At 54.9% G+C, this 17,176-nt stretch overlaps 1 protein-coding gene across 7 annotated transcripts in view; it reads right to left on the bottom strand.

Annotated features, from left to right (window-relative positions):
* Window positions 1-539: 539 nt before the first annotated feature.
* Window positions 540-17,176, bottom strand: part of DCAKD (dephospho-CoA kinase domain containing) — a 29,023-nt gene continuing 12,386 nt past the window's right edge. For 5 of the 7 annotated variants that reach the window (XM_065910542.1, XM_065910544.1, XM_065910548.1 and 2 more), the window contains 4 exons: window positions 10,832-11,053; window positions 10,021-10,224; window positions 5,718-5,805; window positions 1,001-2,515 (listed from right to left, as the gene is read on the bottom strand). In XM_065910542.1, coding sequence (XP_065766614.1) covers window positions 2,224-2,515; window positions 5,718-5,805; window positions 10,021-10,224; window positions 10,832-10,943 — 696 coding nt within the window. In that variant the 5' untranslated portion in view covers window positions 10,944-11,053 and the 3' untranslated portion in view covers window positions 1,001-2,223. Of the gene's footprint in view, window positions 975-1,000; window positions 2,516-5,717; window positions 5,806-10,020; window positions 10,225-10,831; window positions 11,054-17,176 lie in introns of those variants that run through there. The other 2 variants (XR_010659719.1, XM_065910546.1) reach the window with 2 other exon arrangements.

Raw genomic sequence — 17,176 nt, 5'->3', positions numbered from 1 at the left:
GAGAAAGTTAGTGATCGCTTGGCTAGCGCTGGCCGCCAAAGCCCGACCCCAATCCGGGCGGGTGCTGCCACCTGCCGGCCGGAACGGAGGGTGCCGCCGGGTCGTGGAACCAGGGCTTGTGGGGGCGGGGGACATGCTCTTGCTTTATCCAAGGGGCTCCGGAGCGACCTAGACACGCAGTGATGCCCCAAAAGAAGCAGGACTCCTGTAAGGCCGCCTTGGGCCACCAAGCCTGGGAAGAGGAGGCCGGGATGGCGTTTTCCCCACACCTTCCCTATTGGCCATCCTCTGACATTCTTGCATCCAATTCGGTATACTGGGGCAGGGAAGAAAATAACTCGAGCTTTACGGTTTGCAAAGGGTTTCTGTGGTCCTCCATATATTAGATTCCTTGACATAAACATCATGAAGACAGGAGGTCACACAGATAGGAGAGCATCATGGGCCACAGGGATCCCAGGTCTGCTCCCTCCCAGCAGGCCCTGGGACACAGCAGAGTTCTGAACCGTGGCTCTGACCCAAACCAGCTCATCCCGCTGGGCCGAGAATCAGAATAATCACTATGTTACCTCCGGGTGTTACAACGCAGTGGTGTCAGCATGTCACAGGTCTTCACGAGGAGCCATCTTCTCCATGACTGGGGTAATGGTGCTGGGAGGGGTCCACACCTTCCCTTCTTTCCCCCCTCTTGCCGGGTCTCAAACCGCAGAAGCAGCCACCCTCTGCTGTTCTCATCCAGCCCTGGACCCACTCTGCAGCTTCCTTGATGAGCCCCAGCCCCTTCTGGGTTTGCAGTGAGTTAATGAGCTGGTCTCTAACGTATGAGCAGCTTGGGGAAAGGGGCACTGAATGTGGCCACCACAGCAGTCGCATTTGTCACACTCATTTCTGGCTTTAATAGGCTGCTGGCCGCAGGATCAACACATCAGCAGGTCTGCCGGCTCTGGCAAGGGGAAGCTGATGTCCACACTGGTCTAATTGGGTTGGGGAAGGAAGATGGAGTACGTGGATGTGAGGCTGCCCCAGCACCTCCACTCCTCTCACACAGGTACGTCTGGACCTGGCTGAGTCCTCCTGGATGAAGTCAAGAGGGCAACTGTACCTTCTGGGGCTGGGGGAGTGAGGGGCCCAGGTCTTGGTGTGGGAGGCCACACTTAAGCCCAAATGGTCTGAGCAGAGTCTGGGGACCTCAGTTGGTCAGTGATGCTGGGGGTACACTGGCAGCATGGGGCATTTCAGATCAACACACTTTATTCAGCACCAGTGGCAACTCAGGCTCTGCACCAGGAATAGAAATGAATAAGACACAGTTTCTACCCGCAAAGAGCTTACAGTCTAGGAGGAGAGACCAACCAGCTTTTGGTTGATTATACTGTGGATTCAGGTAAAACATGATGGTGGTGGCAGGGTGGTAACCCACAGCATCTAACCCCACCTGGAGCTTCAGGTGGTGCCTGAGTTAAAAGGTAACAGGTTGGGGGGGGGGGGTGGCAGAAGGGTTATTTTAGATTGGGGAGCAACAAGGCAAAGGCACAGAGGCAAGAAACATCCAGGTGCACGGGGACCACCAAGAGCTCTGGGAGGTAGAGTGGTAGGGGGCAGGGAGCGAGCTGCAGGGAGTGCTGGGCAAATGCCACGGGGGGACAGTGGCTCATCTCAGAAGAGGCCTGGCCTCTGCCCGGATATAGCATTGCCCACAAGGGAATCCTTCCTATATCCTGGCTGAGGGCTTCAGTCTATGGGGGAGTCCTGCTTGAAGGTGGCAGCCTTTGGTCCAAACTGATTCCCCGATGTCCACTAAAAGGACATTCTGGCCATGATGGGGCACGTGCTTGGAGATGGTTCAGGCCCAGGGACCCTCCCAGGTTTAAACACTGGTGACGGCCCCTGAGAGTGCTCCTCACCCCCACCCACAAGAAATTAACAATAGTCTCTCAATGTTACTGCCACACCCTCATGGACACTGTTCTGTGGGGGGTTCCAGAGGGAGGGGCTCTGGGGGAGGTGGAAAGGATCATCTGCTGACAGAGGGCTGCTTCCCTGCCTCGGACAGAATGTAGTATGTGCCCAGAGGAAAGGTAGGCCCAGGGCAGGGCTCCAGCCCAGATCCAGAGTGCGTGTGTCGAGGGGTTGGGTGCATTTGTACAAACCCGATGCATTTGTTACCTGGTTCCAGTCTCTGAGAAGATGGAGACCCAGCAGGTCCTGCCTTGGAGGGTCCAGCTAGGGGGCAGGCAGGAGGTAGTGGGTCAGCAGGTAGAGCAGACCGATGATGCCGGCCAGCCCCGTGAGGACCCCGAGCCGCAGTGGCAGGTACTCCAGGGAGTGCTCCAGCTCCGCGTGCAGCAGGACCACCTGGCGTTTGGTGACGCTCCACTCGCCCGAGTTGTCTAGAACGTGGCGGGCCATGCGGACCTTGTCCTTCAGGGGCAGCTGGGCCTTAATCCGGGCCTCTGCGTCCTCGCGGCTCAGATTGTTCCGCCGCATCAGCCGGGCCAGCTGTGTGTCGCGGTCACTAAGGACCAGGCAGAAGGGCTGCTCAGGCGCTGCAGGCTCCGGCCTCCCTCATCCCTCATTTATAGGGGTGGGCAGCCCTGGAAGCTCGGGCTCCCTCCACCTTACCCCACTCTTCGTGAGCACCCTAGCACCGCTGTGGGCTACCTAAGCCCCTTAGTATAAATGGGGAGGGAAAAGGGGGGCAGCAGCTGTTTTCTGCCATCTGGGGTCTCTCTGCTTGGCTACCAGGCCCGAGATTCCTTGGTTTTTAAGATGGGAGGATTTAGTCACCTGGAATCAGCGACATCCTGCATCCCTGAATGGATGACCTTTACTGAAAGGCCTGGGTCTGCAAGCTAAATGCTTCCTGCAGTTCCCCTGGGGACCAGGGCCTGCGGCATAAAAATCAGATTCCTGGGCTTCCACAAAGAGCCCTCTCCTGGTCTCCTCACACCCACCCTGGCACATTCATGGCACAATGGCTGTGCTGAGACAGTGGCCGCTGGGCTGGATGCCACGGAGGAAGCGAGATGCCCCAACGTACTTCCAACAGGAGCAAGGACTTGAGAACCAGATCCCCTTGGCCCTTGGGACAGGACTAAGCACCGCACAGGAGGCCGAGCAGCACCCAGTCTCCCAGCTCCAGAGGAAATACAAAGAATGCCTCTCTTGCCTGCTCTGATGTTACCGCCTGGGCCTTCCTCAGCAAGCTCCCTGTCCTGCTTTGGCTACACAGGCACCGTCTGGCTGTCCTCTGGAGCAGGAGCATCTCTAGCAGCCCCCTAGCTCTCTGATTGCCTAAGCCCCTAGATGGGAACAAGGCAGGAAAAGGCTGCAGCAGCTGTTTTCTGCCGTATGGGGGTCTCTCTGCTTTGCCACTAGGCCAGTTTTTCCAGTTATAAGATGGGACGATCTGATGACTACAGTTTAGTCCCTTTAGTCTACTTGTGGCCTAGACCTGAGGACCTCCTGGGATGTGAAGACAGAAAGGACAGATATAACCTGAACACCAGCCAGTTCCAAAGCCACTGAGGACCAAATGTGGCAGGAAAGTCATTTCTGGCTGACCAATCAGGGAAGACCTTATATAAAGATGGCGTTTGTACTGGCCTTGAAAAGTTGGTAGGACTTCTGACCTCTTTTGTTAGGAGGAAAGCATGCTCTCAAGGTCATGGGGCCAGTTCCCACCTGGCTGAGAACAAGGGCTATATGCAATCCTTGTCAGGGACTCTGCAGATCTGTGGCTGGGAAAGTCTGGCTGAGAGAATGGAGATGGCGTGGGGCCACCAGTGAGCACTCATCCTTCAGAGGGTGAGGCTGAGACCAGTGGGCCTCCCGGGATGTGAACGCGGAACTTGCCGACAGCCCTTCCTGGAAGCTCAGCAAGAGCCCCATGTGATTAGTTTAAGGACTGATGTTGTTTGGGGTAAGGAAACTTTTGCCCAAACATTTACCCCACAATTGGCAAGCTCTTCAAAAAAATGAATAATCACTTTTTGGTATAATCACACTTTGGTAAATCCCCCATATTAGCTCAAATGCCCAAGGGGTGGTTTGCCAGTTAAAGGAGTCCATGTGGGGATGGACTTATTCTTGTTGAGTGTGGATTCCTTTTAAAGACAAATAATCCTTCATTTATCTCCTGGGTATCTCTCAAGAGCCATACAACCACATGTGATAACAGTGGGGGATGTATGGTACCCAGGACCCTGGGAAGGCTCTGGCCAGTGAGTGGAGCTGGAGGATCTCCTGGGAAGCTGGCAAATCCACAAAGCCCCATCTATCTGCCAGGAGCCACGGCTGTCTCTGTTCTTGGCAAAAGGAAAGCATGGGAGGAGGAAGGTGGGAAACGTAGGCCTGAGTCACCTGGTGACTGCAGATGCAACCGGGTCCTAATTTGTTTACTCAGGACAAAGAATCTGCCTGCAAAGCAGGAGACCTGGGTTCAATCCCTGAGTCAGGAAGATACCCTGGAGGAGGGAATGGCAACCCACTCCAGTATTCTTGCCTGTAAAATGGAGAGAGGAGCCTGGCAGGCTACAGTCCATGGAGTCACAGAGTCAGACACGACTGAGCAACTAACACTTTCACTTAAACATTATATATACTGAGGTGTTTTTTTTTCCCGATCCCTTGGTACAAAGTTTGGAATTATATTAAAACTCCAAAGCAAAGAGAATTCTGTCTTCAAGGAGTCTGCTTGGCCTCAGTTGACAGTCTTTCCCAAACAGGGAACAAAGAACCCAGAGAGGCTACAGGTTTACATGGGTAGACACAGGCCAGCGGGGGAGAGAAGAGGATGCCTGAGTCCCTGCTCCAGGCTCAGCAGATTCAGGCTGCCTTTAAGTGACAGCCCAGGGCTGGGAGCTGGGAGGGCAGGGTGGTGCTGGGGGTGCTGAGTACTCCGGGCCCTGCCTTGGCTGTTCCAGGAGCCTCCCCTGCATTAGTCTCCTGAGAGCCACCCTGCGCCCAAAATACCCGCAGAGCCAAGGACCCACCTCTGTCTGCTGAATCTGTGGGTGGCCTCCCGGAAGTTTCTGGAAGGCAGAGACACCCTGAAGCCTCATCTACACTCACACCCCAGTGGGACTATGACTCATTTTCTCTGACAGTTTGATCCTCTTGTTTGCCAAACCTGGATACCAGTCTGCTCCGTGTCCCGAGGGATTCTGAGAACAAAGCGCCTTCTTTGGCTGAGTTCTGACAGCTCCCTCTCTGCAACTTTCAGCTCATACATATTGCCAGTGGGTGACCCTAGACAAATTCTGTAACTCCTGCCTTGAGTTTCCTATACCCCAGAAATAGCAACTCCCGTCCTGGCTACCTTATGTTGAGAGGTAAATTGATGTGGGAGCTGTTTGGAAAGTTGAGAAGCGTTACAGGAGGGAAAAGGAAACCACTGAATAAGAACATAGTCCCCCAGGGCAGGGCCCAGTATCTGGACTGAAATGCCTCCAAGAGCCAGCAGGGGGAGCCCTTCCCAAGCACTAGAGAGACACCTGGGGGCCATCACTTCCCACATCCACCCCCAGGCATGTCTGGGCCTGGCTCTATAGAGGTCAGTTTCTACAGGCTCTGGGCACTGCTACCCAACCCCCCTGGGCCTCCTGGTCACCATGTGGGGAAAGGGTAAAATGCGATGGGCCATCTCACAGGTATGCGCCTTACCCAGGGGTGCCCCTTTCCAGCCTCAGTCGGGCCAGGCTGTGCCACACACTCACCAGTAAACCACCACCGTGTGCTTCATGTACTTGAGCAGTTTCTTGGTCTCAAAAAGCAGGGGGATGTCCAGAATCACGTAGCGGTATCCTGGGGAGAGGCCAGGAAATGCACAAATTCAATTCTGTAAGCACACACAGGACTATGTGCTCAGCGTGGGAACGAGCCAAAAACAATGTCCCCCACCATCAGGAGCTCCCCAGCAGAGCGGGGAGACCTTCTAAGGAAAGGCATAACCTGAATGCTGCTGCTAAGTCGCTTCAGTCGTGTCCGATTCTGTGCGACCCCATAGACGGCAGGCCACCAGGCTCCCCCGTCCCTGAGATTCTTCAGACAAGAATACTGGAGTGGGTTGCCATTTCCTTCTCCAATAACCTGAATGTTAGCTGGTTCCAATGCCACTCAGGACAAAATGTTGCAGAAAGTCATTTTGGGGTGGATGATCCAGGAAGACCTCATAGAAGGGATGGTGTTTGTAGTGGCCTTGAAAAGCAGGTTGGACCTCTGAGACTTGAAAATGAGGTGGGCGGAGGTGAGGGTTCCAGGAATGGGAGCGGCTCTGGCTGAAGTGCGGGCCTGGAGCAGGGTGAGGCAAAGCTGACAGAGCAGTCACAAAGGATTGGGTTCCCCTGATCTGAAACCCAAAGAGTTGCCATTTCTGAACAGGGAGATGACACAGCTGAATTATAGGAGACTGAAGAGAGTTTCTGGGAGTAGCTGGGTCCTCTCTGCCCTATTTCACCCACCTTTCCTCAAAAAACGAGGAAAAAGGGCTTCCTTGGTGGCTCAGTGGTAAAGAACCTGCCTGCCAATGCAGGGGACATGGGTTTGATCCTGGTCCCAGAAGATCCCACATGCCGAGGGGCAACTAAGCCAGTATGCCACGACTACTGACCGCATGCTCTGGAGCTTAGGAGCTACAACTACTGAGCCCATGTGCTGCAACCACTGAAGCCCGCGCACCCTAGAGGCTGTGCTCTGCAACAAGAGAAGCCACCACGATGGGAAGCCTGAACACCGCAACTAGAGAGTAGCCCCCACTTGCCACAACTAGAGAAAGCCCAGCACAAGCAACAACAAAGACCCAGCACAACCAAAAATAAATTAAAAAAAAAAAAAGAGGTTCTCCCCCCCAGGAGCCAGGTCCAAGCCTGGCTCCCTGCTGAAGAGTCCTGTAAGGCTATCTACAGATTCTCCCCAAAAAACTCACACGTGGGCAGCAGGAGCTGCCCCAAAGGAAAGAGGCTGCTTCGTGGCATCAGAGGTAGAGCTCCAGCCAGGGAGTACACGTACTGGCTTGGAGGTGGTGGGGTGGTTATGACTGATACTACAGAACCAGCTCCCGCGGGGTAAAAGATGCTGTCTAGCCCGCCTACCATTGTGTTGGCCAAAAGGTTCATTCGGGTTTTCCTGCAACATCCTATGAAAAAACCTGAAGGAACTTTCTGGCCAACCCAATGCAAGCCAAGGCCAGTCAAGGGGGCGGCGCCCTCACCCACTGTGAGCAGACACGTCCCTGAGCTACTCACCCAGAAACACTTGGGGCTCCTAGTTCTTGACACCAGTGACCACTACGTAAGTGTCAACAAGCTGGCACGGGTCCAGGAGCAGTGAGAAAGGGCTGGGCGCTGGCTCTGGCCCAGAGACGCCTGCCTGGCTTGGAAGATGCCCCACTGCGAACACTTCCAACCATATGTGGTACCATCTCGGGGGGTCATAGGGAAGCTGCACCCCAGGTGGTACAGGGGACACGGTGACCCAAGCCTCTGGGTTTCCTGTTCCTCAGGGCTCGAAGCTCAGGAAACCCAAGAGACGCCTTCAGGTGAAGCCAAGCTTGAGGGAACGGGCTCTGGGATGCGCCTCGGTGTGTGGCCCCCGCTGTTTCACTTTGGCCCCCTTACCAAGCCATGCCTATGTCGGCGGGTGAAAAGATAACCGCCTCACAGGAAGACGGTAAGGACTGTGAGAACAAAAGTTTGTAAACCACTCAGCTCCCCCTCACCCAGACCCTCGCTTGAGGCCCCACAGATGATAGTCGCTATTACTTCCATTACCAGCGTTCCTGGAGGAAGGAGGCTGGCAGCGCAGGCTCCCCGCTCCCCTCCAGCCCAAAGCAGGAGCCGAGTCCAGATCCTCCCTGGGCCTTTTATCTCCCTTTTCTGCTCCGCTCTCCCGTCCCTTTCTCTCCCGTCACTGTCCTTTCTCCTCGGCCCCTCTCGGGAGCTCGCGGCCAGCTCTTTGGTTCGCTGGCAAAGGGCTATTCAGCTGTCACATCGTTCCTGCTTGATAAGCTCTGCAAACCATCCTGACTCTATTAAGACATCCGTCTGCCTACGCGGAGACCTCCCAACAGCTGGTGATCTTATCTGACGTTTGATTATACCAACTCTGACAGTTGTATTTGTTATACTCATCAGGGGAAAACTGGGACTGAGGAAGCCACAGCTGTCGTCTCCATTTTTCACCTTATCGAGCTGAAAAGAGCTTTCTGGCTTTTATTTAAGTGGTGGTGGCTGGGGAGAGGGCAGGCTGGGTAGATGACACAGCAGGAGAACTTTGGAGCAGGTGACATTATCCGATGCGTAATTTCATGAGGGCAGAGTCGCTGCCTCCCTGAAGCCCTGCAGACGTATGTACTCATGCCTGGCCTGGGAGAGATCTCGAAAGGGCAGGAATAAAAGGCAGAAGGCCCCACTCCTAGTTGGGGGATGGGGCGGGGGAGGACAGGAGGGGTCCTGGCGTAAACTCAAGAGGCAGGACAAAGGCAGCAAGAGTCCGGAGACTCTCCTTGGGGGAGGTGGTGGGGAAGGAGGCCTGCGACAAGGAGATGGGGAGAAAGGCTGGTCTGGCAGGGAGGACACCCAGATCCTCTCCTGCCTGGCCAGGGCTCGGGGGCAGGGAAGGGAGTGTCAATGTCAAGGCTGTCTGTCAATTCATTCCTTCCCTTCGGCAGGGAGGGACTGGCCGGGGTGGTGAGTCCCGGGGGGGAAGGTCCCCACTCTGTACATGAGAACCTGATGCATGAGAGAATTTGGCCATGATCACAGTGCAAAAGTCTGGAAAAAAGCACGAAGGCTCCTCATAGCCTCCAGGAAGCAAAGTCTCAGCCTCGTGACTGATGACTGATGGCAGACAAGCAGGCAGGCCTTCAACTCAGAGCCTGGGCTGGAGGCTCCACGTCCCAGAGGCTGGCAGGCAGCTCTGCAGGGCCCCGGGCCAGCCTGTTGCCTGATCCCAAGCCACCGCTCTGGGCTCTCCCCCTTCTCCTAGGGGCTGACCCCATCCTGGACAGTAATGATCAGGCCACCCCGACCCCATGCTGCTCTGAAGAACTGTGCCTGGACTGAGGCGTACGGCTTGGGAAAAAGGCTGCCACAGACCCTGCTTTGCAAATACGCACCCCTCCTCCAGACCTGCCCCATCACTTGGCTGGCCCTGCACATGTCCGGCTTGCTCTCTCCACTGAGGCCCAGCCCTGAAGGATTATCCTCCACTGGAATCCGCCCCTGCCGGCCCTGGCCATGCTGGAGCCTCCCTACCTCCCACCCTGCAAACTTACTCTCCCAGGCAGCTATCCAGCACCAACTCTGACCACGGTTTACATCTGCTTGGTGACCCACAGTCACGGTGTGGACTCTTAGTCCCTAAGAACTTTCAAGATGGTATTATTAGCCTTACTTTGCGGAGGAGGAAACAGGCAGAGGGGTGGGCTCACCCTGACAATCATGCAGCTGGAAACCATGAGAGCTGGGACTTAAACTCTGGTCTTATGACTCCATTATTTGTCAGCTATTATTATTCCCTGAAGCTTCCCAGGTAGCTCAGCAGTAAGGAATCCGCGTGCAGTGTAGGAGATGCTGGTTTGATCCCTCTGTCGGGAAGATCCCCTGGAGAAGGGAATGGCAACCCACTCCAGTATTCTTGCCTGTAGAATTCCATGGACAGAGGAGCCTAGCGGGCTACAGTCCATGGGGTCGCAAGAGTCATACAAGACTTAGTGACTAAACCACAACAACATCATTATTACTCCCACCCCTATGAGAAAAATCAGCTTCCTGGAGCTCAGTGCTCAAAAGCCTCAAGCGCCTCTTCTTGTTAAACTGTCCACTCCCTTAAGAGTTGAGGGACATCACTTCATCTTTCTGAGGCTGGTACCCGGCTGCACAGGGGATGCCAATGAGCAGAGTGAATTCGACAGCCTGCATGAAAACTGGTTCCTCCCTCCATGGACAATGTCTCTGCACAGAAGGGTTCGTGCCTGGAGGAACCGGCTCTGCCCTGCCTGGTCCCAGGTCCGGGACTTACCCCGGAGGAAGTACTTGAAGGTCTCTTTCATCATTTCCTTGCAGATCTCAGGGTGGGTGATGCTGTTGAGCAGGTGCCGCCGGTCGGGCTGGTTAAAGATCAAGTCACCCAGGACCTTGCGATCGATGTCGCCGTTCTCCAGCAGGACCTCGGTGCCGAAGGCCTCCACGATGCGCCGGTGGGCGGGGTATCCCGGCTGGACAACTGGGGCAGGAAGAGGAACCTGGGTCATTCTCTGGGCTCCCAGGGGCTACAGGCAAAATGATGGGGCAACCCAGGGGTGCTTCTTTCAGTTGGAGCAAAAACAAAATGAGGGAGACTTCCCTGATGGTCCAGTGGTTAAGAATCCACCTGCCGATGCAGGGGACCTGGGTTCGACCCCTGGTTCAGGAAGATCCCATACGCTGAGGGGTCCACTAGGCCCACATGCTGAAACTACTGAGCCCGTGTGTCTAGAGCCCGTGCTCCACAACAAGAGGAGCACCGCAATGAGAAGCCTGTGCACCGCAACCAGAGAGCAACCTTCTCTCGCTGCAACTAGAGACAAGCCTGTGCAGCAATGAAGACCGAGTGTAGCCAGAAATAAGCAAATAATGTTTTAAAGATCAGAGGAGGGAAAGCAGTTAGGGAAGGGACCAGAGCACCCAGAAGCCCTCGTGTTGGTCACGGGGTGAGGGGAGGGGGAGGGACGAGTGAGCAGAAGAGAGGGGGCCACAGGGGGTGGCAGCAGGAGACCAGGCTGATGGGAAAGGCCTGACGGAAGGAAGGGAGCAGAGAGGAGCTGCAGGGTACAGCTGTGCCCACAACTCACCGTGCCGGGCAATGACGTCCACGTCGATCACCGCACAACCCAGCTGCTGGAACACCTGGATCACCGAGCTCTTGCCCGAAGCGATGCCCCCTGTCAGGCCCACCAGGAACATCTTCCCAGGAAGGAGGGAGGTCAGTGAGACGGAGAACCAGGAGCCCGGAGTCACTAGGGGCCAAGCTCCGCAGTGGTGAGGGTCCTCCACAGGAGCGCTGGAAGGACTTCCTGTGGGACAGAGCAGGCCCGGTCAGGGTGGGGCCAAGAGGCTGGGGAAGGTGAGGCAAAGGCAGGCAAAGCCAGCGAGTGCCGCGGCCTGAGCCTGGGGGGCTCCGGATCCACCTGAGACAGAAAACTCTTTAACAGAGGCCTCCGGTATTCTTTCACAAACAGTCACAGAGTAGGCAAATTCTAACACTATGTAAATTTAGTCATCAAAGTGCGAGCAGGCAGAGCAAGGTCAAGTGCTGTTAGGCAGAGAGCTTTCTGGAGGCGCCGATACCCCACTGAGGGCAAACTTCCCACAGCAAAGGGACAGCTGTCCCTCTGGGGTGAACCCAAGGCACTCTCCAGATGCCCCCAGCTCGCTGCCAGCCCCCACTTCCTCGTCTGGACCAGAGGCTCCCGGGAGGAAACGGCCTGCCCGTGTGCCCCAGCGCTAGCACCGGGACAGCCTGGGCAGCTGGTCGGGACTGAGAGGAATAATCCTTCCTCCTCATCGAAGAAGTGACCCAGGTGGGGAGCCCAGCGGCAGGAAGGCTGGGTGGCCACTTAGCCCAAGGTTTGGAGAAGGATGGAGTCTGCAAAGAATAATGAGGAAAGGATGACAGGCTTGATGGGTAGACAGCCAATAACCTGGCATCGTGACTTGTGGCTCTCAGACGAAGTTGCAATACACCCAGAGGCTAGAAGCATGGATCCCTTCAAATTCAGCTCTTCCACTTACATGCCATGCAATCCAGGGCAAGTCACTTGCCTCTGGGAACCTCAGTTTTCTCATCCATAAAATGGGGTAAAATGGGGATGACAGAACCTGCCTCCTAAGGCCGTTGTGCAGAAACTCTGCAGATTGAGAAAATGCATCTACAGCCCTTAGCGCACTACCACTCACATGGTAAATGCCCAGGAAAAGAGGTGAGGGTGCTGGTGCAGTGTGGATGCTGGGGGTTATGCTCATGTGGCAAGGCATGGAAAGGAAAAGACTTTCATGAAATTAGGTCTCCATTCCTGCAACTGCAGACTCTCTCCGTGGATTTTAAGCTATGTTGCATTTTCAGTAAACATGGTTACCATGTCCTGGACTTTGTTCCCAAGCTGGGAGAAATTATATCCAAGGCCAGGTCGCTCTCATCCTTCCTTCAAAAGTGTCAAAGGAAGGGTTTCCAGGACCTTGAAATCTGTCAGAGGACCTTTTTTTTTTTTGGTTAAACAGCAGATTTACTGTCCTGAATACACTTTGCTTGAGCTTATATTCCAGTAGTCATGTACACATGTGAGAGTTGAACCATAAAGATGGCTGAGTGCCAAAGAATTGCTGCTTTCAAATTGTGGTGCTAGAGAAGACTCTTGTGAGTCCCTAGGATAGCAAGGAGATCAAACCAGTCAATCCTAAAGGAAATCAACCCTAAATACTCATTGGAAGGACTAATGCTGAAGTTGAAGCTCTAATACTTAGGCCACCTGACACAAACAGCTAACTCACTGGAAAAGACCCTGATGGTGGAAAAGACTGAGGGCAAAAGGAGAAGAGGGTGGCAGACGATGAGATGGTTGGGCGGCATCACTGATTCAATTGACTTGAACTTGGGCAAACTCCAGAATGGTGAGGCACAGGGAGGCCTGGTGTGCTGCAGTCCATAGGGTCACAAACAGTCAGACATGACTTAGCGACTGAACAACAATACTGAAATGAGCCTGCCTCCCTTGAGGACACACCAATGATGGGGAGGCAGCCGCTTGGACGTGGGCTGGCTGGGTGCCTCAAGGTAACACCAAACTTAGAAGTTGAAATCTGCCCGGGCTCATTCTCATTCAGGGGAGCCTGGGATGGAGAGAGGAAAATATCCACCAGTCACCACCCAAACGGAGTTCTGGCTAAATTATTAAACCGTTTACAAAGTCTGTTCCTCAATCTCTGAGACTGGAGTTGCCCTCAGGTAGGTCTCCCCACAGCTTACAAAAGAGGAGTTAAGGATTGGATTCAGCTGTGAAAGAAATTTTTTTGGTCCACTTAGCTGATGCTTTGAAATGGAACACCCAACAGCGGCACTCTTCATCCCAACTGTCTCCTGTTGTCCCTGAAGCCCTGGGTCTTCTCTTCTGCTGAAGACCCGCCTGGAGGCACGTGGTGGGGCCGGAGAACTGGCCGCAGCTGAGGGAAAGGACCGGGCCTGCTTCTCCACAGGGGCCTGACACCTCATCAATGAGAACAAGTTTACTGGGTTGGGTAAAGGGGCCGGGAAGACCACGTGGCCGAGCTGACCTCGCCTCCTGCCTGTATACAGGACGGGACTCTTCTGGAGACCTACTGCGCCAGACCTCGGGGGAGAGGGGTGGAGGCACCCAGGTGGTTCTGTCGCATCACAGGGCTTGGGACGGGCTCTTTGTTTATGATGGTACAGACTGAGGACCAGAGAAGACGGGACTTGCCCAGGACCACAGCTAAAAGCAGAGCCTGAATGGAAATCGGGGCTCCTAACTCTGTGTCCAGACCTCTGCCTTCATGTACTCAGGGAATGGGAAATTAATTTACATTTAGATTAAGACGAAATAAGGAGGGTGAGTCTGTCTGCAGGGGCCAAAGAAAAATAATTTCTTGACAATCACACTGGTCTTCCCTCTGCAGAACAGGGGGCCGAGTCTTACAGATGATCACTAAGGCATAGGCTCAGGGTCTGCCCCTGGCTCCTGGGGTAACCTAGTGCGATTCTCCCTTTCTTGGGGCCCTGACTGACCAATCGTATAAACAGACTCACAGCGGCTTGGCCTCCACTGGGAAGGGCGAAGGGATGGAGGCGTGCATGCCCCATGAGGCTGTGAGCCCCTGGCTTGAAGGGGCCAGACAAATACCAGCTGTTCCAGTCCCATAAGCCCCTCCATAGCTCTTGCCCTCACAAACTGCTGACTGAGCCCCTGTGGGCTTTGCAGCAACCAAAGCGAAACACAGGTCTTGCCCCTCAGGAAAGCCTGGCGAGACAGACAGTAACAAATGAAACCAGCCAAGGAGGGAACACGGACAGGTGACCGAGAGCTGTCACATGGTACTCACCCTGGGGCTGGGGAGCGCCAGTCTGCCCCCAGGAGCCGCCCTGACCCAAGGGCCCACTGGACCCTCAAGGCTCAGCAAGGAGGAAAGGTTTAGGTTCCAAGCTGCCTGGAAGTCAGGGCCCTGGTCCCACCCAGACCTGCCCCATAGCTCCGCCCCAGGCACCTACTGGAGAGGCGACCACCTCCGACATCCTCTTCCTGGTGTGGCTCAAAAATCATCACTTCGTAGAATCCACCTCAGTTCCCCTCACTGCACTGCCATCCTAAAGCTGGCTGTGATCTGAATCCCCTGTGAAACTTCAGAAAAAGTGCAGAAGAAACCCAGCCTTCACCCTAGCCCCCTGCCTCTGAACCTAGGGCGGAAACTTGCGTCCCAGCCAATCAGACACCAGAACCCCGGTGAAAATGGAAGGCCGTGGACTGGAGCTGAGAAGTCTGTTGGACCTCCAACTGTTGGGAAGCCTCCTTAGCAGCCTGGCCCAAGGTGGGAAGCGCCCCAAAGAGAGAAACAGCAAAGCCCCAAATGCCTGATCTCCGTTGATCCTCCGTCTGATCCTCCATCTCCACACCTGTAAACGTGGGGCTGGACTTCCAGCAGGAAGAACAGCAGCGGCCCCGGGGTAGGCTGTGAGCCACGCTGCACGTCCTTCCTCCCCTCCTGTGGTCCAGAGCTCTTCCCAGGGCGGCCAGATGGCACGCCGACTGGTGGCCGGCCGTCGTCTTCCCTCCTCAGCACCCAAAGCTGCTCAGAGCGTTGGCTTAGGTGGAGAAGGAAGGACAACACCGGGGCCCACAGCGACAAAGAGAAGCCAGTGAGTGGGAGCTGGATTCACAGCGACAAAGAGAAGCCAGTGAGTGGGAGCTGGATTCACAGCGACAAAGAGAAGCCAGTGAGTGGGAGCTGGATTCACAGCGACAAAGAGAAGCCAGTGAGTGGGAGCTGGATTCCAGAGCTGATCCTGGCCCGGGATCCTGGCGGGGAGGAGCCACATCCAATCTTTTCTCCTCCCTCTGTCTCCACATCAATAGGAGGCAGCAGGGAGTAAAGAAAGGGTAAAGACTGGGATCAGAGAGGGGGGTCTTCAGCCCTGCGAGGTGACGATGGAATTCTGTTGTGCACCACTACCTCTGGGCCCTTTGGTTTTGACTTCTTGGGCCCCCATGGTCCGGAGACAACAAAGAAAATACATTTGGGGAAGGTTGATCTCTCTTGGAATCTCCCCTGGCAGCGTTCCTTAGGGAAAAATGAGAGCTGACTGCTTCACGGGCCTCCAGACAACCCCCTGCTGTCTGGGGAATTCTCAGTCCACCATGCCCACCCTGCTAACCTAAGCCACCCGCACCCAGAGCCTAGACCCCTGCAGGAACCTGTGACCTGGCACCCGCTCCCCCCCAGTTCCTGCCTTGCTTCTCTCAAGGTGGCCAAGATCATGGCCTAATGTGAACATCTGCTCCTGTCATTCCTGTCTAAAACCTTCGCTGTGTTTCTCCTCCTCCTCCTCGACTTCAGAGGCCTCTGGGTCCTGTGATACCGCACTGTCCACCCCGCTCCCATCCCCTCCATCACCCCTAGGCCACGCCTGTGCTTGTCACATGCGCCTGCTGCCTGACCCTGAACGCCAGGCTCTTTCCTACCTCGGAGCCTCCTCGTCTGCGGTTCCCCTGTCCACCGCCCTCACCTGGAGGACTCCTCGAGTCATCCCTTCGCCAATCAGGCACCAGGCACTGTTCAGAACAAGGGCGCCTGCCCCCACGGAGCTCACACTCTGAAGGAGGCAGTAGGGGAGGCATAGAAAGAGAAAGCTCACGATATATGAAGCAGTGCTAAGCAGGGGAGGGGATCAAGGATGGGGGTCCTCGCTTTGAGGGCCCAGAGCGGTCACTCTGAGTCAGGACCTGACAGCGGGAGGGAGCAGATCACCTCTCTCAGTGCAGCCTGTCCCCCCCAACCCAAACTGGGCTCCTCCCACCTCTCACCATTTCATTTCCTCGCCTTCCCTTGTGCCCACCCGGCTGTGTGCTTCTGTTTGCACGAGGATGTGTTAGACAAAATAAGCTCCACAAGGCCACAAGCCGTGTCCAGCGCTTGGACCCTTTTGTCCCTAGCACCTAGCCCAGGGTCCAGGGTCTGTCACTCACCAGGTGAGTGATATTGGTCACCTTATTTAACCTTCCTTTGAGTTATTTAACCTTCATCTGTAAAATGGAGCTAAGAAGCCCTACTCTGGTTGCCATGAAAAGTAAATGAATTAATATATGTAAAGTGCTTAGAACAGTACTTAGCACACATGGAGCTCTCAACCAAAGCTCCCTTTTCATGCTGATAGTGTTTGATGATCATCGTAGAATGAATGACTGACCAACTCCATGAGCAGGGAAGGTGACCGGAAATACGTGGGGTCACATTCTCCCTTCATTGGCACAGAGGAAGCTCCTAGCGTGCTCCTCTATCCTTGAGAACACACTGCTCACTGCTAGTAAATCCCCCCTGGAGAAAAGTGGAGACAGAACACCCAGCGGCTTCAAGCAGAGTAAGAAACTGATATGTGAATGGACACTCTCTGCTCCCTCAGGAGAGCTCGGGGCTTGGTTGGGAGGGAGTTCTATTGTTCTGCATCTCCCAAACAACAGCCCCACACCTGCCGGCTGGGGCCAGAAGTCTGCTCCCTCATTAACTTCCAGCTCCTCCTCCCTCCTCTGCAGCCTCTCATGATTTCACCCTGGGCCGGCCTGACCGGCCACGAGCCTTTCCTTTGAATTACTTTCCAAAGCGGGTGCATCCACTTTGCTCCAATGATCAATATAATCATTCATGAAAACGAGTTGTTCCCTACCTTGGGACCCAATTATTTTCTTGTGGAACCAGAGGTTGCAAAAATATATTGTTTTCCAGTTAACTACTAAGTGCTATTTTTATCTACACTTTCCCCACTCCTGATCTTTCATTATTGGTGAGAGGTTGCTCTTTAAACCTAAGTCCAAGTTCTCCTCATCCGCTGGACCTATATTAAGTTATCACCTCCTCCTCCAGGATGTCAGGAGCTGGAGGGAGTCCCCAGAGCAGGTATGGCGCTCAGCCTGCCT

Source organism: Muntiacus reevesi, chromosome 18, assembly GCF_963930625.1.
Source record: "Muntiacus reevesi chromosome 18, mMunRee1.1, whole genome shotgun sequence".
Classification (NCBI taxonomy): domain Eukaryota; kingdom Metazoa; phylum Chordata; class Mammalia; order Artiodactyla; family Cervidae; genus Muntiacus; species Muntiacus reevesi.
This window is presented reverse-complemented; position numbering and strand designations above follow the sequence as displayed.